This window comes from Meleagris gallopavo, chromosome 12 (assembly GCF_905368555.1).
Source record: "Meleagris gallopavo chromosome 12, MGAL_WU_HG_1.1, whole genome shotgun sequence".
Classification (NCBI taxonomy): Eukaryota; Metazoa; Chordata; class Aves; order Galliformes; family Phasianidae; genus Meleagris; species Meleagris gallopavo.
Genome location: NC_139415.1, coordinates 11904093 through 11929031, shown reverse-complemented (window position 1 = coordinate 11929031; position 24939 = coordinate 11904093). Strand labels below are relative to the sequence as shown.

At 41.0% G+C, this 24939-nt stretch overlaps 1 protein-coding gene across 4 annotated transcripts in view; it reads left to right on the top strand.

Annotated features, from left to right (window-relative positions):
- The first annotated feature begins 3345 nt into the window (after positions 1 to 3345).
- Positions 3346 to 24939, top strand: part of ARNT2 (aryl hydrocarbon receptor nuclear translocator 2) — a 93370-nt gene continuing 71776 nt past the window's right edge. For 2 of the 4 annotated variants that reach the window (XM_085233628.1, XM_085233629.1), the window contains exons 1-2: positions 9169 to 9298; positions 23219 to 23330. In XM_085233628.1, coding sequence (XP_085089754.1) covers positions 9184 to 9298; positions 23219 to 23330 — 227 coding nt within the window. In that variant the 5' untranslated portion in view covers positions 9169 to 9183. Of the gene's footprint in view, positions 3707 to 9168; positions 9299 to 18960; positions 19108 to 23218; positions 23331 to 24939 lie in introns of those variants that run through there. The other 2 variants (XM_085233630.1, XM_010717466.4) reach the window with 2 other exon arrangements.

Sequence of the window (24939 nt, the reverse complement as noted above, 5' to 3'; positions counted from 1 at the left end):
TTGGAATCTTACCTACTTTCTTCATCTCCCTAGAAGGGTAAATTCTGTTGAGGAGCTGAATTTTCACTGTTTCTGACCCTGGTGTTCAGCTACTTTAAAGTGGAATAGCCATAGATTGGAAAAATAGCTGAATGACCTTTTATATACATTCATACATACATATGTATATATACATATATTTGACATATTTTTTCATTCACTTCAAATTACTACCTTTTTCCTTTGCTTCTGGTCTTCATTGATTCAGGGTGGATAAACTAGCTTGAAAACACTCATTTCTTCATACGAAATAATTTAGATAACCAACACAACATAACATGACTTTCCACCATTTAAAAGAAATAAAAACCTTTTAGAAATTATTATTGCAGCATCTGGACATGGGGAGACAGAAGTTCAAGTTTTCCAACTTGCAGATCAGTGCTGAAATTTCAAAGGAAATGTGTTAATGAGAAACAATTATAGTGTGCTGCAGTGCTTAACTGATCTGTTTGTAGTTCTAGTGCCAAGATGCAGAAGACACATCTATGCTGAGCACTAGTATCAGTGATAATAGGCCTCTAAATTGGAAACGATCATTACAAAGACACCAACCAGACTCTTTCTCTGGTACATAATAACAAGATTGAGATAAAAATCGCTTTTCCAAATTCGTTCACTTTCCTGTTGCTGCACAACCTGTCAACATTCGTTTGTAATTATATTAATACGGTAAATGAAGCACTCCGTTGTGCCTCACAAAGAGTAAATCTCTCTCATATTGCTATATGTATATATTTTCTCTTGTACTGATAATGTGCTGTTTAATCTCTCAGTGAGTGTAAGGGTATAGATCAGCGCTGGAACCTCATCCCCTAGGAATTATGCTTCAGCCAGCAGAACTGGGAATGATCTTGTAGAAATGAAACGGTACCCAGGTTATTTCACGCTGTACTGCCTACCTGTTCTTTGTGTCACTGAGAAAGTAAACACACGCCATGCATTTCCACCATTACTAGAACATACTTCAGTAGCAGTGATGATTTCTTTCATCAGTTACCACTGTCACAGATCTCAGCACAGATATGGAAAGGTTCAGAAGGACACAGCAAGGAAATTGTTCATTCCAGATAAGTAGGGGACAGTTCAATTCATTTATGGATTGTTTCTAAAAGACTCTGCTAAAGCTACCTATTAAGATAGAGGAGATGGGGAGGAGGGAGAATCAATCTCATTTCTCAATCTAAGTGAACAAAGAATTGCATGTGAAACTGAACAGAGTGAATAACAAAGCTCACACCAAACCCAAAGGAAAAGAAAAAAGAGCCTTATTTTGCATAATTATGTCTGAATTGCACTAAATTTGACAGAACACGTTCCATTATAAGCCCTAAGGTCATATTTAGGTGGAGCAAAACATCAGATATACTGGCTGCAGTGTGCTTTTTCTGGGCTAATCTAAAGTCTCATGGGACAGCATGCAAGGGGACGGCATGCACAGCTGAATAGCTTTGGTTTAAATTCGGTTGTTGTTTGGTTTATTTGATACGTGTGTTGAAAGCTATGACAGCACTCTGTCAGATCTCTCTACGTTTCTGGGGTGGCTTTCTTATCTCTAAAATAGAAATGAAATAGGAAATGTTAATGTTACTCTGTTAAGAGAGTGATAAGGTTTAACTCATGAATATTTGTAAATTGCTTCACAGGACACTTCAAAAGTGCCCGATGCACAGTGTGTTTTTTAAATGGTGTTTTACCAGTGCTACTGTGTCAAGGGTTTGGTTGTTGAACCTTTAGGCATGTGTTTAAACTGATGTCACAGAGAATCGTGGCAGAGCTTCCATGATCAGTACTACCTGCATAATTTGAACAGGGGTCTTCATAGAAACCCAAAGGAACAGAGCTTTGCCCTGTTTCCTGGGGTAAGCTACTCAGAATGTAGCTTTTCCTTCCTAAATCTAAGAATCTAGAAATACTGTGACCAAGGTGCTCTAAAATGACAGTAACAGAGTCCTGTTTGAATGAAAACAAGTTGTATTTACAGAATTGCTGATACCAACACGGTCTTCTCGTACTATATCAAAACGTAGGAATTAAGAAGGCTAATAAGAGCATCCCAAACTCAACAGCACGAGGAGGCACTAAAGCAGCAAGATGTTAAAAAACAGCTCAACATCTCATAGGCAAAACTAAATAAATCAAAGATAAAGTAAACTTTCTAGATAAGCAGGAGCATTTTAATGCTATCCTGATAAAATTAATCTACAAGAAATGAGTAAACACAGTTTCCGTGCTTTCTCCATCTTTCTGCAAATTTACATCCTAATGGCTGAACTGTTTCAGGTTACTTATTGATCAAAGTAAGGGAGTGATGTGCAATTTTTTTGCCTTGAGTGATTCCATTAACTTCTGCAGGACTGCTTGGGGCCACCAAGCACAGCCAAGCGAAGCCGCTTAACAATTAACAAACCTCACAGTGTTCCAAGGGCGTGAAAGAGCCAAAAGCCATTGCAATACAGGTTTGCTTTTTTAGTATTGCTTGTACACTACATGTGACTGCCGCGGTTGTCACATGGGTGCTTCCACCAAATGATGCAGCTTGTTAATTAGAATTATAGAATTGTTTGAGTTGGAAGGGACCCCTAAGGGTCATCTGGTCCAACTCCCCTGCACTGAACAGGGGACAATGTGACACAGCTGTAATTTGTATACACGTTTGGGAGGAGTGTGGTTGCCTGAGTTCCTTGATTCTTTTTTCTATTCAAGAGCGCCAAGAATTGGGAGGTCAGGATATTAGGAGAGAAGGTTCTTCACCAGCGGGTGGTGGGCATGGAACAGACTTCCCAGGGCGCTGGGCAGCCCTGAGCTGCCAGATCAAGATCTCCCAGACATTGGGTCTGATTTTTGGGTGGCCACATGTGAAGCCAGAGGTTGGACTCAATGATCTTTATGGGTCCCTTCCAACTCGGGATATTCTTTGGTTCTATTATTCAGTTTTAACATTTCAATTAGAAACACAAGGAAATCAGTATTAGTAATAATAGACGAAGATGTCTCTTTGTAAGCATGACCCACTGGAAACATCACATCTTCCACCTCCAGACATAGGCAGCCTATTTGTGACTTGAAGACGCTACCAGACCTCAGCTTTTCTCCCAGAAAGCTGTAGGGCATTCTGCCCAGCTGAACCCCATGCCACTCTACTGCGAGTGCGTTCATCGCAGGAAACCCCCGCGGGCTGAAGGAGCGGGAAACCACGGCCGCGGGCCTCGGCTCGAGAGCTTTCCCTCAGGAGCCGCGCCCTGCCAGGACCGCTCCGCGGCCGCGGGTTCGAACCCCGAGGGGGCCGGCAGCTCCGGGAGAGGAGCCCGGCGCTCTCACGCCGGGGTTCGGCCGGGGGTCCCGCTCGGGCTTTGGCGGGCGCGGGCCCAGCGCACATGTGCGGCCGCCCGGCACATGCTCACTGCGCGCGGCGCATGAGCAGAGGCGGCGCGGGGCCATCGGACATCTTGGGCCGCCCCGCACCGAGCGGGGAACGCAGCCGCCGCCGCCGGGCCCCGGGGCGGGAGCAGCCCGACAGCCTCCGCGCCTCCCGCCTCACCCGCCCCGGCGCCGGCTGCCGCCCCCGCCTCCCCCGCGCCGCTCAGAGCATCCCTCCTCCCCTTTGCGTTTGTCTTAATTCCGCTCAGAGACAAGATGGCAACGCCGGCGGCGGTAAACCCTCCCGGTGAGTAGCGCTGCTGCCGGTTCGCCCCGCGTGTCCCGGCCGCACGGCGCGGCCCCGCCCGCCGCAGGCACGCAGCGCCCCGGGGACGCGGTGCGGAGGGCGGCAGCGCTGCCCGTGCGGCGGGAGAGGCTGAGCTGCTCGGGGGTCCCTCACAAGCATCGGCTCCATCCTGGGCTACGGGCACGGGGAGCCGGGTGTCGACAACGCAGGTTGTCGCTGCGTTTGCCGAAAGGTGCAATAATGGTGTTGGATTATTTTGTTTGTTTGTTAATAACTCATGAAGAGAAGGAACATAACTGCAGTTTTCTCTTTGAGTTCTTTGCTGGGGAAGGCTTTCCCTGAGGAGGCGGTGGGTCTGTGTGGAGTGCCGTAGTGGATATTGCAGTGATGCACTTTGACCAGCTCAGCATTGGGTTGCCTGGTGTCCAGTATGAAACACAGTGGCACAGCGGAGCTTGCACCGAGCTCAGTGCCAATGAGCACTTTCATCAGAAGTGAATCCAGTTTTATGTCTTTTAATTTCATTGTATTTCCTCATCACTGTCAGTTCTGATCACAAATGGTGCGCTTGAGTGAATGCCGCCTAACACCAAAATGTTGTCCTTGTTGCTTTCACCCCCTTGTGAACACTGTGACACACACAACTGCTGTATTTCAACCAGCAAGCAGTGAAGGAAGCAGAAGCAATCCCAATCGGATTGAGTTTTCATTTCCAGATTCTATGTGTTAAACGAAAATCAGTATTTAATGATGGGTTATCAAATGAGTTTTATTTAGCTTCTAGGCTACCATGTTGTGCACGATAGCAGAATTCCACCGCGCGTGCACGTGGCACCAGTCACAAGTGGTTTCGAGCAGCTGAAGCTTGGTTTGTTTCTTACTATCTGCTCCTCCTAAGCTGTGCACAGGAGCAGCCCCAGCCACGTGCAGATCTGTGCTCATACCGCTGGGTTTAGTAAATCTGGCAGCTCTTTGGCACCGGCCTCTTTCCCCTGTTCCTGCCCAGCTGCAGCCAGCAAAGCTGTGGTTATATAAGAGGTATATATGCACCTGAGGAAGAGCAGCCTCTAAGCAGAGCTTGCATTTGTTCCTCTGTGACCCAGAGAATGCGCATGTTGTGAATTTAGGGAAAGCTTATGGGAAATAGGAGCAGCGTTGGCTGTATGCACTGTGGTCCTCAAAGTATTCAGCGCAGATTGCAGGTCCACAGGAAGGATGAGGGACCGAGCTGGTTTCCTGAGGTGCACTAATGCGTGCTTCTGTAAGGCTGAGGTCACAGTGCATCTTGTTGCTCCGCAGCTAGGTATTCAGAGCTGAGCTGAGCTGAGCTGAAAGACAACTCATTAGCTCTTAGTGATCCTCCCACGGTATCTGCGTGTGAGTGCTGCTGTAAGACAAACGTAGCTACGCATGGGCAAAATAAGGAGATTTCAAGCTGTGAGAACTACAGACCTTCACAGTGTTTGCTCTACCACGGACAGCAGAAGATACAGCTGCACGATGAATCTTGGTTTATGCTATATTTTTTGACATGGTAGCAGTCTCTTTTCATTTTTGTGTTCTGGACTAGCTGTGAAGCAGTACAGAGAAGCAGAATCAAAAGCTTTGCTGAGAGCATTTGATGACTACTGTTTTCTTCCTGGGCCAGATCCTCAGTTGGAGTCAGATGAAAGCAGCCCTATTAGTATTGGTGAAGCTGCACTGCCTTATGCCAGCTGCCTTCCTGATCCACGATGTTAGGGGAGCACAATAGAGAGATTAACTTGTTAAGCATCTTTAATGATGATTAGAAATTACAATATGATTAAATTTTTATTAAGCAATTGTCTGGGGTTCTAATAACATTTGGTAATTTAGGCAGGACATTAACCTACAGCTACCACAATACAAATACGTGTGGCATTAGTCATATCCTAAGTAGTGGAATGGGGATTATCAGATGCAGAAAGCTGGGTGTTCTGTGATTCTGAGCATGAAAGTCCTTCCACGTGGTATCTCCTGGTGCACAGCCACATGCTGCCATGTGCTGTTACCTCCTCTCGCATGCTAGATGCAGATTGATCCATTTTTCCTGATTTCCTTGCAAGAAAGGGTTTGAGTAGCCAGAACTCACGGAAGTTGGAGCGACTTGCAACTCATCCTTGTTAGGGCTTGTGGGAATTGCAGTGACAGGAACGGGATGGTGACAGAGACATGGCCACCCCTGCTCGTAGTTCTCTGTGGTCAAGGAGGACTTTGCACTGATGAAAATGAGGGACTCTGAAGAATGATCTCCTGTATATAGCTCTTGCTGTATGATTGACCTTAGGAATAGGATCTGGTTGGAAGTACTTTGTTCATTTGTCATAATTCAGATGACTAACTGAACACAATACAGGTGTGTGGGAAGCTCATCTGCATTGGCACAAAGCATCAGAGTTAATTTATTTCCTCCTGAAATAAGATTGGCATATTAAGTGGTTTTTAAGAACAAAAAAATTGTGGGGGTGTAACAAGCATTTCATAAATTACTGCTTGCAGCAAAGAAACTTAATGCCACATCTGTTTTAAATATATGTATTTTTGGGATGCAAACTTGTCTGTAAGTGTTGTTACTTTGAGGTCAAATTCTGCTTAACTTGCAATGAAGCAGATGATGTGGTGATTCTTGTATTAGTCCATTTGGGATGAAAATGTAGAATTCATAATGAAAACAATGTTTTATTTTCTTTATTAAGTGGTCTTGGGTGAAAAGTTCCTTTTCATTCCCAGGGTATCCAGCTGGAATGGAAAATGGGAGGGTGGTTTGTCTCCACCTGTAGCTCTCACATATTCGATACAGAGCCCAGAAGTTGTTGAGTTTTACTGCAACAGTAGTAGCAGCTTTGCCCTTCATTTGCTGTATAGACTATGCAATAAACTCTGAAATCAATTCTACAGCATTCTGTGTGTTCTACTGATGGTGATTATAATGGGCTTTAATGTTTCTGGGATGCAAAAAAATAGTTGTTTCTAAGATAATGTTAAAACAAAGATCTCAGAAGCTCAACGCTCATTAAATTGTGGGATCCATAAACTACTGATCCTTCTCTTATTTTCGTATCTTTGCTGCAGCAGAATTTGCTCTTCTTTCAATCAAACTGTGTTGTGAGATTACAGTGCTTATGGGATTGTTCTGTGATAGTATTCTGACCTTCAGGACTATGTGCAGAGCAGCAAATTTCTTGTTACTTTTTATCTACAAGATAAGAAACATTTCATTTTAAAGTATCTCTTCTGTCACGGAGTATTTATTTAAAATTTGCGTATGCAGCTTATGGTTAGTTTCAAATATTTTTTTTCAAATAGAATAATGTTTTCCTGTGGCTCTTAATAAAAATGCACAGCAAAACAGGCAGTGCTGATGCCTGTAATACCATATGGTTTTGCTGTTTTTTCTTTCCAGTAAGAAAAATTGCTGTAGAGATTAAGTAGGAAAGGCAAAAAGCAGCCATTTCAAAACAATCAAGGCAAATAACACCTTTGAGTTAGTGATTATTGTTATTAAGAGGACAGAAATGGGGCTGTCATTAGGAAGATGAATGCAGAGATTATGCTTAAATGGCTTGTGAAGATCAGATGTGCGTGTAGTTTAGGGTAATTTTTTTTAGACTTACTACTTCATAACTGACAAATAAGAATGGGAGTGCGTTAATTCAATGCTAACTGAAGAAAGTGTAGTGCTATTAAAACTTGGAATAGAAAATGAAAAGAGGGGGCCTTGAGTTTAAGACCCTGGGGGGATTTAGATCTGCCTGTAGCAAGGTCTCCTTGGGTGGCCAGAAGTACTCGGAGAGAGATTTGGGAAAGAAATCTGAAAATATAGAGCTATGCCCTCACCCATTCAGTAGGATAGTTTTGCAGAAGAATAGATCTGCTGGCCCAAACAGGCAGAAATTCAGAAATTCCAGAAATCTTGGGTGTTGGGTCAGTATACAAACAATTGGTACTTGTTTGTTCTTGCCAACAATACTTCTTTTGTTCCAACGTAAAGCATTTCCTCTCACTCCATGTGTATCCAGCATTCTGTTTAACGAGGAAGAGAAAGTTGTGGAAGGCTGCTTTTGTACATTTTAGCTTCTGATTCTAATCCAAAGTGAATGAGTGTTGTATGCAAAGTTTAAAAATAAGAAATAATAATAAAAAATAATAATTCATCATCTACTATTGCAAAATCAAAACCAAAAAGCAAATTCATCTTGGTAGGCAGGTATCTAAATTAATATTTGAGTATGGAGGGTGTGCTTTTGGTCAACAAAATAAAAAGCATTGCCCTGTGTAGTTAGCACATTCTTGGAAGATCTTCAAGCATCAATCTGATGTTCTTATACCTGTCTGTTTGATTTTTCTTGCTTTTCAAGTCTGCTGTTCTTAATTGGTGGAATAAACTCTATGGACCAGATCTGCACTTTGTGGCTACTCCTAAAAGAGTCACAAAATATTGGATATCAGCAAACGTTGGCCTGGCAGATGGATAAGTTACAAGCTTTGAAACTTGAAAGCCAAACATAGAACGCCATTTTTTTCAGAAGAGTTATTTGAAACTTTGAGTGTTCACCATTTCAAATGGGTTTGTGCAGAAAAATGGCAAAATGAATAAAGCATCTTTTGTATGTCCTGGTATCACAGTTTACGTGAATTAATGGCCATAGTCCTGCAATGGGTGATGGGTTGGAATCCTCAGCTGTAATTTCCCTTTTTGTATCCAAAGCATATGGGGATGCTCTACGTTTTGAGCAATGTTTCTAGTTTCTCTGTTTCTTCTTGTCAGCTGTTCTTTCCATTCGCCGGCCTTTCTCCCACGTTCCTATCGTCTGCTTTCCATTGTGTCCCACTTTACATTGGCTCCTCGAAGGGTGTTGTTAAGATGTAAATGCATCCTGCAATCGTATTGCTGCTTCCCTCTAGTCTATCAACAGCTTATGAGTTCAGCCTTTACAATCTATAGGTAGCATCTGAGCTCCTTAAGTAAAAGCTGTTCTTCTTCTGTTGTAAGTAGCAGTTGCACTGCCTTTCACATACCAGAGCAGGAATTTTAAGGTATAATCAATTGGCTCAAATTAGGACCATCTATTGGTTTACTTCTTCTCTGCATGTCCGTATGTTGCTGTTTTGTTCAGGGGCAGCTCCTAACGTTAATTTAAAATGTTTGCATTTGGGCCGCTGCTGTTTTTCTCATCTAAATGTCAGCTGCATTTGACAAATAGAATAACAAAATAATCATTTTTTTCTCTAATCAACGAAAAATGGTGTTGAATTGCTTAATTACTGGCTTTGCCTGCATACAGATGGGAAAGCTTTTCAGGTAAGTTGCTCGTACAAAATGCCTGAAATGGGTAGTAATTAACAACTGGCTCTTCATTGGTATGTTAATTATGCTGCCATTTGTCCTGGTGCCTGTCCTTGTTTAAATGCTCGGTTACACTGAACTGAAGCGTTCTCTTCCTGGCAAACACAGAATGTATCAGAACAGTTTGACTCTGAGATATATGCAAATATTTTATGGGAAGCAGCGTGCCAGTAAATCACTGAGGTGCGAAGAACAAAAACACTGCGGATTTGTATTCCTCAGAGGTAAAAGCAAAATCTGTTTCTATGGAATGTGTGGGCCTGATTTTGAAAAATGTTCTCCATTACGTTTCCAGTAATAATCCAGAACTCAATTTTATGCAAGTGGGTGGCTGGAGGGACTTGTTACTGTTGGCTGTGCCCTTCAGGGAAGGTAGGTGGGCAACTGAGCACTGGGAGATGCTCGCTCAATGCCTGCGTTTGTGAAACTGGGTTGCCTGTAAGGAAAGGGGTAGAGAATCAAGCTGAGCTGGAAATGAAATTTTGAAACTTGAGGTAGAACAGGTTATTTTGAATGCAAGGAGAGTTAAAGTAACTTCTTGTGTATGGATCATGGCAATAGTTTCAAATCTTATTTAATTCACTTCTGAGAACACAGCTTGTCTTCTGTTACCTGGGTGGTGCTTTGCGCAGGGCAGCCCAAACCTCCAGGTGTTACTGCAGTGGGTAAAACCAGGCTGCATCTAGTGTGTATCTTTAGGTTATTCGGTGCTATCCTGAAGAAGGGCTGAGCAATGATTCAGAATGAAACCAGGATTTCAATTTGCTAAGCCTCTGTTGGTCTTCCCAGTGCTTTGTGAAGTCAGCAACCCCAGAAATTAGGTGCTGATTTTGCAACAGTAGCTGTAAGAAGAGCATTACAGTTCTTGTAGCCACAGCCACTGAGGAGCTTACGCACACAGGAGCTGTGCAGGCCGGCCCTGTGACTGCGTTCAGCAAAACTCAGGTCTCTCTGCCTGCTCCTGTGAGTCGTGTTCTTGTCGTTTTGTATGGGGACACCAGTGGTTTCTTCTCATTTAATTTTTTTGCCCTCTATGCATTCTGTTCCCCTGTATATGCTCTGCGTTTTCTGTAATGAGTGGTGATTCGACTAAAAGAAAACAGGGCTGTGTAATCAGAACTTCCCTTTATTGTTATGGGATTTTCAGCAGCCTTTGCAATATGATGGCCAATCTTTGGAAGTATGTAAAGGTTTTTGTAGTCCTGGGGTAAATATTCTTTTGCTAATTTGTCTTGTTGATGTTTTCATATAAAAAAGGATGACGTTTAATTTGCAGTCAGCTTTGTGGGAATAGCAATTGCTGCATTGAACGTTTGAAGTGTGCATTTTCATTGTTGGATTTAAAGTAAATGAGCCATCACTGAAAAAAATACAGGAGCATTTTCAAGCTCTTTTATGAAGACTGGAATATGTGGGCACAGTCAAAAGGTGGACTGCAGTCCAAATAATTATTCTTCAGCTGCGTTCTTCAGCCTGCATTGACTGTGAGGCACAGTTTGGATGGAAGAGGTCTGGCTGTGTCCACCTCCACTGCACCAATGCCCGTGTAGGGCTGGGTTTGGCTACCTCTGACAGTAACCATTAGCAGTTGAGGTGCTGAGGGCAGGTTACCCTGAGTCATCATGGTGGTGATTTTCTGCATAGAAAGCAGTGGGCTGAAGCATTAAGAAGGTCTTATATGAATATAATAGTCTCCAAAAGTCTCCTGTTAAAGAATAAAACTGCAAGAGGGGATTTTCTTCCTTTGTTGTAGCTGATGGCATTGTGAGTTATGCAGTTTTATAGGAGTCTTTTGTTGCTCTTGTAAGTTAATCAAGCTTGAGAGCTGGTTCTTGAATGAGAGCAGTTTTTGCTTTTATTTTTTCTAAATGAGATTGAGTGGTTTTGTACTTGCTGTGAAGCTGTGCTCTCTGAGATGTAGTGGTAGATTAAATATATTTTGTTCGCCTTTCATTCAACAAACAAGCAAGCATCAGAAATTTCCAAGGTGTTTGCTGACTCAAGACTTAATTCTAATTCTTTTTTTTTTCTTTTAATGCTATCTTCCTTCAGCCACTTGAGCCTTCGGTTCTGAACTGGAAATGGAATGGAGGCTTAGGATTTTAACATCGTAGCGAAAGGTGCCAATCTGAATTTCTTTTACAAAGTTCCTACGGCCTTGAGGTAGACATTCAAGCTGTCATATACTCTAAACATACAAACTAGCTTTCTCCAAAGCTTTCCCTGTTGTTGACTTGTATTTCTCACTTCGATTTCCATGCATGTTTTTTAAAAGGAGGCCATGTAAATACTCAAGTAATTTTTGAGGTTAGGCAGCTGTAAAAGAAAACCTTAATTCTGTGGTAATTCTAATCCAATTAGATTAGAAAGTAGATAGATGGTTTTACTGTTGGCATTTTGGTTGGATAGAATCAGTTGGAGATCTGTGGGTGGAAAGAACATTTACATGAAGTTCATGCTGAATTATGTTTTGCTTGAGGAAAACTATTCATTGCTCTCAGAGCTGGCAAGTGCCTTTTTTTTTTTTTTTTAATTCCTTCTCCAAAGTGTTATCTGATGACTGTGATGAAAAGGTTGATATGTCATTAAGGAATTGGTTCTGCCTCATCTACTGATAAAGTGCAAAACCTCTCCTGCCTTTGGCATAATAGAATAAGGTGCATGCAGAATACCAGTCCTTGCCTTACCCTGGGAGGGTCGTGCCTGTGGGAAGTGTTTTGGGATGTGCAGAGTGATGGCTCTGTCTTGGGATGGGATGCTTGGAGGTCAATAGCATCTCAGTGTTCAGCTCTGCATCTCCGCCTGATGGGATTGGTTTTTCAGGATGGTCTTCAGGACCAAATGTTCTTTCATCCTTGTTCAATTTAAGATGTCTGTGGTAATTATGAATAAGAATTTCAGAGGCCAATAAATTCTCTCTGTACAGGGAAATTCTTGGCTGTTACAAGCTGCCTGCATTTTTCAGTTTTATTGCTGGCTGGCTGCCTCCTGTCTGAGAGCTGACCGAGAGAACGCAGACATGTCTACAAGCTCTAGGCAGGGGTCAGATCTATTCCAGCTTTCCTGCTCAGCCTCTGACAAGTCCTATGACATCCCTGTGCCTGCCTAGCCATCTGATTTCTTCCTGTTCTCCTGGGTACCATTTGCCTGTCCTGCGTATAGGACTGTGTGTTCTGGGATGCTTTCTTCATTGCATTACAAGGTCATTATAAAATAACGTATTTGTGTAAGAGGATGGAGTGCCCATCCTGCATCAAGTAGGGAATGTTCTTTTTCTCTCCCTGTAGTTATTAACAGACTTTTACTGCAACCACGTTTATGTTGGTCAAGCAAAGAATTTTTCTCCTTTTGGGATGAAAGGAGATAAAAAGCAGTGTGTGCGCATGTGTGTGCGTGTGTGTGTGTGTATGGATGGAAGAAGTCTGACTGTGCCCACCTCTGCTGCACCAGTGCCCAGTGTAGGGCTGGGTTTGGCCAGCAAACCTCTAATGGTTTGGTAACCATTAGCAGCTGAAGTGCTGAGGGCAGGTTACCCTCTGAGTCATCATGGTGGTGATTTCCTGCATAGAAAGCAGGAAATGGCAGGTATATTATTTATTCTAAGCACATAAATAATTATCAATTTGTGTTAGAAATGGCAGGTATTGTTTATTCTAAGCATATAAATAATTATCAATTTGTGTTTTTAGTATGCAGTGGGTATAGTGTTGGGATAGTTTTTCTTTAGTGTCTTAGAAAAGTATAGCATGAGCGTTGACGTACAAGCATAGGCATGACATTGCTAAACTAGCAGTGATCCACCTGGCTGTACAATCTTAATATAGGCTTTACAGTTTATTTCTTGCTCTCTTAACTGATGATCAGTTAGTCTGCCTTTGAAAACATATTGGTTTGTTCTCAGCCAGATACAATTTCATTTAAGATTGAGAGCAAAATATTGATTGGCTCGTGAGCACAAAAATATAAAACCATGTGAAAAATAGTTTCACTGTGAAAATTATGCGTCGTTTTTCAAGTGTTTGGTGTTTGCTTGGGAGCTGAATTTAAAAAATAGAAAATGCATGATAGGAAGGATACATGGTTAGTAGGTTAACTTATAATAGTCTTTAAATCAAGTTAATAAGCTTTCTCTGGAAGTAAATATGCTTTCAGAAATCAAATCATGATTCTTCCTGATGTTGCGATGTAATGATAAGCTATATGTGGGGGTTTTTTGTTGTTTTTTGTTTTTGGTAGAAGCATTGGGTTGCTAGCAGTTGTTTGCTTTCTTCTGCAGAGCTCCTGTTGCAGCTGGAACGTGACTGCCAAGCTTGGCATTCAGAGTAATTGTATATGTCCTTTGTACTTGTCTGTGCTGCTCTTCAGTCAGCAAATATGGAAGTTAAAATTTAGTTTGATCAATATTTGTAGACAAATACTCAGCTTGTTTTTTGACAAACATCCAGTTTGTTTGTAGTGAGATTTTTTTCAGTGTCATTCTTCAGTTCCGTGTTTGATGTATCCACAGAACTGTCTGTATGCTTTTGGGAACAAGTGGCTTGTAATGGATGTCAAATCATGTTTAATATAAATAAGAGGACATGGGGGGGGAGTTTTACTATTATGTATTTTCATTTGTGTAGTAGTTTACTGGTTGAACATCCAGTTAATTTTTGTATTTTGTAATGGTGAAAAAGCAGTAAGGGCATGGACTTCAGAGCCAGTTGCTTCCCGAAGCAGAGCTTATCTGGAAACATAATTAATTGTCTCTCTTATTTTAAAATTGGTAATTCTGACTAAAGGAAAGTATAAGATTCAGTATTATGAAAACTGTTCAGGAAATAGCTCTGTGAAGAAGTTAAGCAGATACAAGTGTTCAAATTCATGACAAATTCTTGGGTATATAGTAAAAGTAAAGAGACACCAAGGAATCTTCTGCAGCCAAACATAGCAGTGTTTTGTACTGATTGTATGCCTATCAAGATTTCCCGTACGCCATATTGTTGGAGTGTTGTGTTTGGAGCAAATGTGTGGGAATGAAGAAGTCCAGAATGCGAAACAAAAATTGCAAACGCAGCTTCAGTTGAGTTTTCTGAAGCCTGTAGGCTTCTATTGTTTTTGGCTTTTTTTGTTGTTGCTGTTTGCGGACATGAAAGATATAATGCTGAAAGTTGCCTAAAAGGCAGAATGTTCTAATCAGTGTAATTAACGATCCTGGGGCAGTGAAGAACAGGAAAATCATTAAGACCCTTATTTGTAATTTACTTTTTTTTACTGTCAAATACATTTATCTTTTATGGAACTAATCTTCAAAGACAAGAGTAGCTACTGCAGGTTGGTATGTCAGAAAATGGAAGTTTGAGAAGATGTTCTGAAGGCTGTCCTCTGCTGTCTTCTTCCATTTCAAGATGGAAAAAGATAGGAGGTGTCAGTCAGAAAATCTCATTTTCATTGAATCATAGAATGGTTTGGGTTGGAAGGGATCTTTAAGATTTTACCTATTTGGAGGTTCAGTAAGGAGTAAAATAAATTTTAATATTTAGTATGCTGGGCTCAGGCTGTGTTTTTATAATGGAATTGTGCGATTTTTTTTTTTTTTCTTCCTCTACTTCTAGAAGGCAAACATTGCCTTAGAAATTGCGAGGAAGAGGAGAAATGGGAAACCACACTATTTTTAGAACATTTTTTGTGATGCACTGTAATGTTCCTTTTAGGGTATTTCACACAAATGTTCTTCTTGCTAATAAACTGGGATGTGGAAATACCTGGAAGACCAGTTAATTATCGTAACGTCAAATGAGCATCGTTTGCTTGTTGATCAAGCAGAACTGAAGTCATTAGTGCTATCAATAAAATATTGTTTAATGAAAACAAGAGAATTCTGATTACCCAACAGTGCCCAAGGACACTGTAAATATACTGATAATTAAGTGCTTGCTAACAGGAGTTGTTGTTCTGAATAAAATGTAGAATTAACATACTCTTTTGAGTCACACATCAGAAAAATCTTTGTAGTAAATAATAAAGGCATTTGAAGGACATGAGTAACTAATTTAGAGAGAATAATTTAAATCAGAGCAGTCTACATTTTAGTCTTTTTAGTTGGACTGCGTTGTTCCTAGGCTTTCCACGCTTGCCAGACTGGTTGTTTGTGTAGGCTGGGCTGCATCCCAAAGGCCTCAATGCCCAAAGGTCATTGAGCCCAGCTTGGTCCATGCCTTGTGGACCACAAGCTGTCCTACTACTGCAGCAGAAGCAGTCACTTAAATCTTTCATGGTGGGATTGTCAAACAGTTCCTCAGAAATACTTTGTTCACATCCACAATGGTCTTCCTTCTCAGTACTCCATGACTTGGCCAAGAGAGCTGATGACCAGAAATGACATCTCTGGGTGCTCGTGCTGTGCTCTGTTGTCGCGGGCTGGTCGGGCACAAGGTACCACTCCTGTCTTGGTCTGGTTCTTCAGAGTCATTCAGAGTTGTAAATTTAGGATGAATATTGTGAATACTTGCACCTGTGAGCTTAGACCATGCTTATCATGTTTTTATATAATGAAAACACATTGTAAGAATATTTATGTTATAGAGGATTGCACGTTAATTCATTCATGAGGAATATCTCTGCTCGATATTGAAGGCGTATCTTGTCAAAGTTCTTTCAGCTTGAATCAGAAGTTGTAGGCATAAATACTGCCTTGCATGCTCGTGAAATTGGATGGCTGACTTTTAGATGATTTAATAGATGATATGGACAGGAATCAAGTAAAGTTGACCCTGAAGTCATGTAAAATGCTTTTCCTTTAAATTCTGTTTCCTTGCCTATACCATTATAATTATTTGAGTATTAATTTCAAAACAGTTTCTTCAAATCAAAGTTGAGCTTCTACATGAATTAAATTGATTTGAGTTCAAAATCTAAACCAACTTTTGCTGGAAGAAAAATGGCTAGATAGACAGTAAGAAGCCAGTCTTTCTCTTAGGTGAGAAATAGTTTTTAAGTAATCTGAAGCTGATTGAATAAAAATGAAATATCAGATGATAACATGTAACTGCTCAATAGTTTCTCTTTGCACACATTGTTATTATTATTTATTTTTCCTGAAACAATTACATAGGAATTTAGTAAAGTACATTATCTCATAAACTGTTCGATGAGATAATTTTCCAAAGGACAATGAACCAAGATGAAGAAACTGGGGAAGGAAAAATAGCAATGACAAAGCAAATACAAAGCAAGTAATTAGTCATCAAGAGTAAAGACATACTATGGCAAGTAGTTTATTTGATTATTTGTGAAATAAACCAATAGTGGGAATTGGCCAATTTCTTACCTTTGTAGAAGAAGCAAGCTTAAACATTGTGTATCCTGTGAAAACTGGCCGTCCTGTCCCTGGCAAAATGTTCATCAGGCTCAGCATGCCTTTTCCAGCATTGGCCAACGAAGGTGCTTGAAAGAGAATAAACTTAGGGCAAGCATCTACGGGGCTCCCCTGGGTACATTCCCACCCTCCAGCCATGTGTGACTCACAGGCTTCTTGAGCCAGCCCTGATGTTTGTATTTAATAGCACTCAGCGGGTTTCTTTTCCACAGTTTTGGGCAGGATCTAAATCCATATAGCCTCCTGACTTTCACAGCTTCCTGTTGCAGGGAGCTTGGAGCATCCTGACTAGTCAGGAAGGCTTGGTGAAAGTAACCTTGTTTGAGGAGTGTAGTTGTGAGGACATCCAGCAAGGGAGATCACCTGGAAGAGTGCAGGAAATAGGGATGGTTGGATGGGGAGACAAGACAGCAATGTGAAGGCAAATGAAGCAGAATTTAGTCAAAATTAGAGTTGTGTTAGTACTAATGGTGAGATGATGTGAGTTGTTTGGTGGTGATGGGTTTGTTTGTTTGTTTTGCTTGCACTGGAACAAATTGAGACCAACTCTGTTGGCTCTTTGCTTTCCTTCTGAGCAACAAAATGTCAGGATCTTACCAAGCCCTTTTAACTGACCAGTGGGATCTTCTGGGGCAGCACCATGTGCAGGTGGTTGCTAATTCAGTGTGGTTGTGCCCAGCTTCAGCATAGCTTCAGCTTCTCTTGCACTTCCACTTTACCTCCTGGTGTTTCATACAGCAAATATTTTCTTTTAAAAAGGAGAAAAAATGCCCTGTATGTGGATTTCTAACCAAGAGCCAGCCAAAACAAGCTACATGAAACACACTTGTTAAACGATGAATTAATGGAGTGAGCGTGATCTATCTCAGAGAAAACTGAAGGAAGGTCATAGCATTTAATTATTTTTCATCTTTTTTGTTTGCCCAGGCTGGGCGTATGCTTCTTCAGTTACTGTGAGTTTACTAATGGGTTAGCTTTGGCTGCTCTGCTACACAAAATGAGCCATGGGTTGTATTTGCTAGGTTTGACACGGTAAGTAAAAATCACAGAAAATAACTTTGAATGTTACCTTCTGTTTCTTGCATACAACTTATAACTATGCAGTTATTTTTGGCAAATACCAAATGTCAGAGGAGGAGGGAGGATCACCGTTCGTTTTAAATTGAAATAATGTATTGTGTGGGAAGCCTAACTTTTTTGTAATGCAGAATCATTTAATTAGTACATTTGCCATGTGTCACTAATATCAACTGAAATAATATCAATAAAACTGGGGCAGATTAAGGCAGAATAAAGTGATGAATTGTTTTATCAGTGCATTATTGTTTATGTAGTGGCCTAAGACCAGCGAGGTCAGATTCAAACAGCACAAACAATACTACTGCTGTTGACTGCAGTTGTACTGTGACCCTTCAAGTAAGCTAAGCTTCTGTCTCTTTTGTTTTAATAAATGTGGAATTCCATCAGCCCCTTTTAATTTGTTGGGGGGTGGGTGGGGAGGTATGAAAGTTTAGCAGGATTTGTCAGCAAAGTTGGATTTGCTAGCATATTAGATGGAGCACGGGGAGTAGTTCATCTAAGACAGACATTGGATAGGTCAAGAAGAGATAACAAGGAATTATGAGTGAGACGTGGAGAAACAGCTAGGGAAAAATACATGGGAATATGTGAGAAGGTGAATTGGTGTCCTGGCAGTTTGCCAGGAAGGTGGGAAGAATGAAGAAGGTAACCATCCTCTCTTCCCCAAACTAGATGGGAGCAATTCCCCTGTAGTAGATCAAAATGTTACTGGTCAGGGTCTACTTTTAATTTTTTTTGTTTGCATCTTGCCTCCTTTTGCACATCCTCATGGTGCTGGACTGCAAAGCATGCAGAAGAGGTGCTTTGTACTGAGAGGCCAGGACTTCCCCAGTGGGTCCTGTGGGCACAGCAATGAGTTGCAGAAGCACCGCAAACAATTTCAGCCCTCTGGCTTCACCTGCTGTTCTCCCAGTCTACTGATAGGACATATTAGATGTCTGATAGATTTGCTGCATTGCCCTGATAGCTGTTAGTGCCTTTTCCGGGGTCATGGCAAAGACGGCGGTCTTTGACCATTAGCTAGGGCATCTCTTGTTTCTGGTTTCTGATTATGTCTGCTAATTCGCTGGTCCCCTCAAATGACTGGCTTAACTGCATCGTTTTTCCCCTTAGTATTCACCTGTGATGCAGAAGGATGAGAAATCTCATTAAAATTCTTAAGAAAGGAGCATTTCTTTGATAACAACTCACTGTGCCCTAATTTTTCTTCAAGATTATGAGGGGGGCCTCCCCCCCTCAGAATACAGAGTATCTTGCTAGAGGGAAAATTGTAAAATTAAGCAAGATTTATCCATTAATCCTAAAAGCTCTCCCTATCTAAGTAACTGGTTCCAGAACCTAAATGGTTAAAGTAGAAAATGTTAGTAATTTTGCTGCAAATAAATTGATCAGTATGCAAGGCGGTTGTCACTGGCTGAATCATGGTCCACAGTTAAGGTAAACAGATCTGTGATGACATTTTCTGAGCAGAATACCAATGCTGCTACATTTCTTCCCAGAGGTTTCTGACACTTCTTATATGCGGATAAAATCCCTCTCCAGGAAGGTGTTGCTCACAGGGAAGAAATAGCATCTTTGAAAGAGCCTTCTCTAAAGGTGGGATTTATTGTATTTCCTGATTTATTTGCTGTGAGAATTGTGTTAAAGAGCATAGAAGGGGATGTTTTTGCTTTCCTGCTTATTCTCTCAGTGCAGCAGATCTTTCTGATCTGGAATCTATTTAAAGACTCTGGCAATGAAATGCAATAAAACAGTATTTAGCAGAGTTATCAAAAAGAATGTAAATACTGTAGTTTTTATGGTCTCTGAAAGAGATCTCTCATTTTATAATCTCTGTGGTTAACATGCAAATGCAATGACTAAATATATAGTTAGGTTTTAGCATAGGTGTTTCTGTGAAATTTTCTTGGCTATGTGATGGCTTCGTATGTTCGTTGCCATATTCAAAAGAGATACGATTTGGTTTATTCTTAAATGTCTCTGTGCTAGGCAGAAATCCCTCTCTTTGACTGACTGCAATCAGAACCTCTTTGCTGACATGCATCGAACTCCTGAATGACTTCAGAGTATGAAAAATACAGTATCTGAAGAAGGTTCTGAAATCTGTTTTCTCAGAACATATAAAATGTCTGTGGATGTTGCTAGTAAGGGGAGAGGGTATGTGCGTAATTCTGCAGTTAGCCTTAGATCTACATTTCCTTTGAGGTAATTGGTGCCTCAGTCATTCTATGGATAAGCAGGTGGAAATCTGTTACATTTGTGTTTATATAAGTAGAATCTTATCGGTTTAATCATATACTTTAATCCTGTTTATTACACTAAATACTGGGAGATAGAAGAGCCCTGTGAGGAGCAGAGCATGCCCAGTGATATCTGACCTGTCAGAGCAGCCTGGAGCTGGTCCTTAAAGTTAATGTCGGAGATCCCAAGTCCCTAAGTGGGTCACAGCTCCTCTCGGCCAGGGGCTTGAGGTTTGGGTTTAATTTCTTAAGTTAAGTAAATGAGCCTTGATTTAATAATCTCAAATTTAAGAGGAAGGTCCGGATGGATCCAGCTGTTATCCCCTCCAGTGGTGCTCGTGGTTGGGATTTGCATGTGCTTGCAAGGTGTCCCCACACAGCACCGAGCCGCTTTGTGCCTTTTGCTGTGCGAGGTGTATGCTGATCCCTACAGCTATATCTCTACGACAGTTTGAGATGAGCTTGGAGTTTCCTGAGGCTGAATCCCAACATTTTATCTGCTTATTTTTAATGTATGCTTTCCTTTTATTTTTTTTTCTCCCCCACAAAAAAAAAATCCATAAATAATTTTGGAGTGACATATGTGCAGCACTGGAGGAAAGTGTAATATCAAGGCTTGACGTTTTCAGCAGTAAATTTAATTCTGAAAGAAAGAGAAGAACTAATGCTGCTTTTACAGTGCACACTGATGCTGTCTCTGGGTTAGCATGGCTCCTCAGGGCTCCGTGGGGTAGATGTGAGGAGCAGGGCAGAGCCAGGTCCTGTGCCGGGCAGGACAGCGATGAGGTGAGGCCTTGTAGGTTGTCTGCTCTGCAACTGGAAGAATATCCACTGAAGTGTGTTCTGGTGAGTTCTATTTTAATAGCGTTTCTGTGTTCTTTGGCAGAGCTGTAGGTCACTTTCTAACTTAGACACAAAATACTGTGTATATTTTTCAGAAGAAAAGCAATGTTCATTCAACTCTAAGAAACTTCTTTTAGATGATTTTTCTGAGTACTGCCGTGATAGTTATTGATGATTTTTCTTGAACATTCAGTGTTTCATTGTTTTACTTTCTGAACACATACCTTTACACTCTTGTTTTAATTTTGGGTACAGTAGGCACTGTTTGTGTTATTTCTGTTAGCAGGAGGAAAGTCCACTTGAGAAGATCCAGTCTCAGAAAGAGAACAGTTTGTTTCCTAACATTCATTGCTGAAGCACTTCTGTGGGCATCAGCATTAACATCTGCGTGGACGTGGGTCTGGAACATAATCCTTTGATTTATTTATTTATCTGATTATTGTTTATCCAACGTAGCACCTGGTTCTGCAGTGCTGGCTCAGGCATCCGCCTGAGGAATCAGGCACCTGTGGAAAGAGGTTTACTCAGTGTAATCTGGATGCATGTACGTACATTGGATGGTGCTTCATTTCTGTTTTATTGCTCAATAAAGTTACCTTCAACAATCATCTCTTACTTCTAGACTTTTAAGAGGAGATGAATCCTCCCCTTCTTTTGGTTTGTTGTCAGTTTTGTTTTATGCTTGAGGAAAATGAAGGTACAAGAATTTCTCATCCCAATTACAAATACAAGATTACTTTCACTCTTAAAATGCCACTCAGTTGATTTGAATTTTTTTTTATGATTACTGCTTAAAAAGAAAAATCTTGATGACTTATGCCAAAATGCGTTTCTGAGTGATAGGGACACTTTGCAGGTAGATTTATGGTGTTTTTACCATCTGTTTTAATGAATGAGTCAGCAGAGTGTTTCAAAATGACCTCCGGTTATATTCTGAAATGTGAGTTTGAATGCTACAAGTGAATTATCGGCGTTAGAATGCTACGAGTACTTTTTTTTTCTCCGGAAAATAGTTTGATCGGTTGTTTAGATGCTCATGCTTTCATTTATATGGAAATATGTTAATATACATTAATGCAGTGTTTCCATGTACTGGAGCTTTAGAGACAGCAGGGCTCTGTGGTATGGTAATCTAGGCAGAGGTTTCTTTGTCCTTGCACACTTTTTTGAAAAACATTGGATAGGTATTTTGCTGTTGCTTTTTATTTGAAAAGGAGTTAATAAAAGTAAATTCATGAAATCGTTGAACAGATAAAATGCTATTATTTGAAATGCGTAATGCTGCATAATGAATTTATATAAAGTGTGGCAGAGATGAAGTGCTCTCCAAACATAATGAAGGAAACATGGATTCCATAATTGAAGTTCTGTTGTACTTATCTGCTGGGAAGAATGGCAGGATTTTTGAGCAGATTTGCTTTCCATTAGCAGATATATTTATCTGTAGCTCTGGATTTCCAGCCAACTTTAAAAAAAAAAAAAAAAAAAAAAAAAAAAAAAGCTGGACGGAAGATGCAGTTTCTTTCATGATAATTAAATGTTGTGACTGTAGATTTTTACCTCCACAGCGAGTGTAGTTTATCTGATTTAAAAAGTTTTAATTGCTTGCATGCTTTACAGGAGTTGCACAGAGATAAAATGTGCTTAATCCATGGAACAAGAGAAAAAGATATAAACATGTTATAGTTCATTTTTCTTTTTCAAAACTGTAATAGACTGTCACTAATAGGTTGTAAAAATACTTGCCTTTAGTGCTCTGAAGATGTCAGGTGTGCTGTTGCTATCTGTCAGGTCAGAGATTTGGGGGTGAGGATCTCATTAAGATGGGGCTGTATCATGGAATCATATAGTGGCTTGGATTGTAAGGGACCTCAAAGATCATCCAGTTCCAACCCCCAGCAGCGTGCAGGGTTGCCAACCACAATATCAGGCATTGGATCAGGCTGCTCAGGGCCCCATCCAACCTGGCCTTGAGCACCTCTGGGGATGGAGCACTGGCAGAGGGGTGAATGCTTGTGTCTGGGGCTTGGGTCAGTCTACCAAGTGCCATGCTGAAATACAGGAAGGCTTGCAGCTCTCCTGAGTTCAGCCTGGTCTTTGGAATATGCTAGAATATAAGTAATAAAAACAAAGGCATCACCTGGAAATTCATTGCTACTCTAAACTCTTGACTTCTTTGGCGGACTGGGATGTCTCTGAAGTTTTATTTTTCTCAGTACCTACAGCTACATTTGTCTTGGAAATGCAGCTCTGTGTATCTGTACGGGGAGTTTAGCTACTGTGAGAGGTTGTTGGCCTTCATATGACAGCCCATCCGAGAAGCTGAGCTGTAGCATTCTCAAGTAAACTAAAATACAGAGGGACCTGCTGTACTCTGTGTTCTTTCATCTGCCTCCCAAGGCACTCTTAATGGCTATTGACAAACCTAGACTTGTTGTAAGGGGGCTGAAAATGTGCTTGGCTTTGGTGGGAAGGCATTTCTCTCTCCTAGAGGAGAAAAAAAGGAAAGCTTTTCCCTGCTTGTTTTTGAAAGAGCTTTTCTCAAATTTTGTCGCCGCCGTTGTCTCCTTGGGGGGGTGATGGATTAAAGGTTTTTTCTCTCTTTTCCTGCTTATGTTTTACAGAAATGGCATCCGATATTCCTGGCTCGGTGGCCTTGCCAGTGGCACCGATGGCGAGCGGCCAAGTGAGAATGGCAGGGTCCATGCCTTCCAGAGGGGGAAAGCGACGCTCCGGGTAAGGCATGTCTTCAGGGCTGAAACTGAGAATATCCATCTGTATGTATGCTTATTATGTAATGTTGATGTAGGTAACTGTCTTGTGGCATTAGTGACTGGTGTTCTGTTTTTCTCTTCAATGTATCTGCTCTTCCTGCAAGATCAAACTTGCTGATAAGAGTTCGTTGTTTTGCACACTTCAAAAGATTTTCGGATTTGGCAAAGCATCCAGAAGCAGAATTTGGATCCTGTGGCTGTTTTTCATGTAACGATTGCACATTGCCTACATCTGTTTAATCTCAAGAAGAATTCATCTTATGAATAAAGGTAGCAAGATTTGTTTTTGCTTGTGCGTGCCTGCTATCCAACTTCATCTGAAAAGTGGACCTGGAATCTCTCAAATAGATGCCTTCTGTTGAGAATGCTTTCCATATAGTCCCAGGTACATGGAAAGCATAAGCAGCCTCTCTGTTCGATGTTTGTGGTCTGTGACATTCTAAGCCTCAATGGAACTGCAGCAGAGTCTTTCCAGCTTGGGGAGAAGGAGCCCAAATCAAATCGAGCTCCTCACCTACATGAGAGTTCTGCTAAAGAAAAAAAATCTCTTTTTTTCCAAATGTAAAAGTTGATGTGATGTAGCCATAGCTTTTCCACATCAGGTTGTTCTGTGCAACTCATAGAATCATAGTAATCTGTATTAGAAGAAAGGCATCTTGAGAGCTACAGAAGAACAACAAATCATTCTCTGATATTATCAAAAATACTTCTTTTTTTTTTTTTAAAAAAAAAAAAAAGCTTTATCACAAGTAATGATCTGTAGGTGATTCTTTCCCAGAGTTCTCTCTGGTACGATTCTGCCTGCAAAAGAGATCGATTAGTTTTATATTCAGCCCTAAACATTGCAGTGGAAGGACTCAGAATGAATGGTAATGTGAATAAAATCTTTACTGACAGGCACCTGGTGAGAAGCCCTGATTCCCTGTGAGAGCCATCCAGTCCTAGGTGCTGGGTCGAGGAGCAGTGCTGGAGCCTTGCTCCTGGAACGAGTTGAGGAAGGAGAACGTGGACCTTAGCTTGGGCACACAATTGGGCTTGTGGGGGTTGTCTGGGGGAGGGGCTTCCTTTGGAACAGGATGGTTGTTCCCCTTTAAGTGTGCTTCCATGTGCTGAGCCAATTGTATAAGATTGCTTGGAAAAATTACCCAAAATCTGTTTTTGACAGACATTACGTTTATGTTGGGAAACATTTTAGAGACAAAGCCTGTTCAAACATGCCCTCAGAAGAAGAAATAGAGCATTAGCAACTTTTTATTGCTACATAGCATGTATAACGCTTATGCTTTTGGGTTAAAGGATACTTACCTCTTTTTTTTCGTCATAAGCCACAACAAGTATGCACACTGGCTTGCAAAGTGTGGTTGCAGAGGGTTGATGCTGCTGAGTGTGAAATCTTCTGATTATACTAGGTACTGATTTGATAATTAATTGAAGGCTGTACTTTAAATACTGCATTTTAAATATCCTCAATCTATTTGCAAGGAAGGGGAGTGAGGGAGGACGGCAGGAACATAAAATCAAATTATTTGAAATGTATTTAATATGCAAATTCTGTGAATAAGATAGTATAA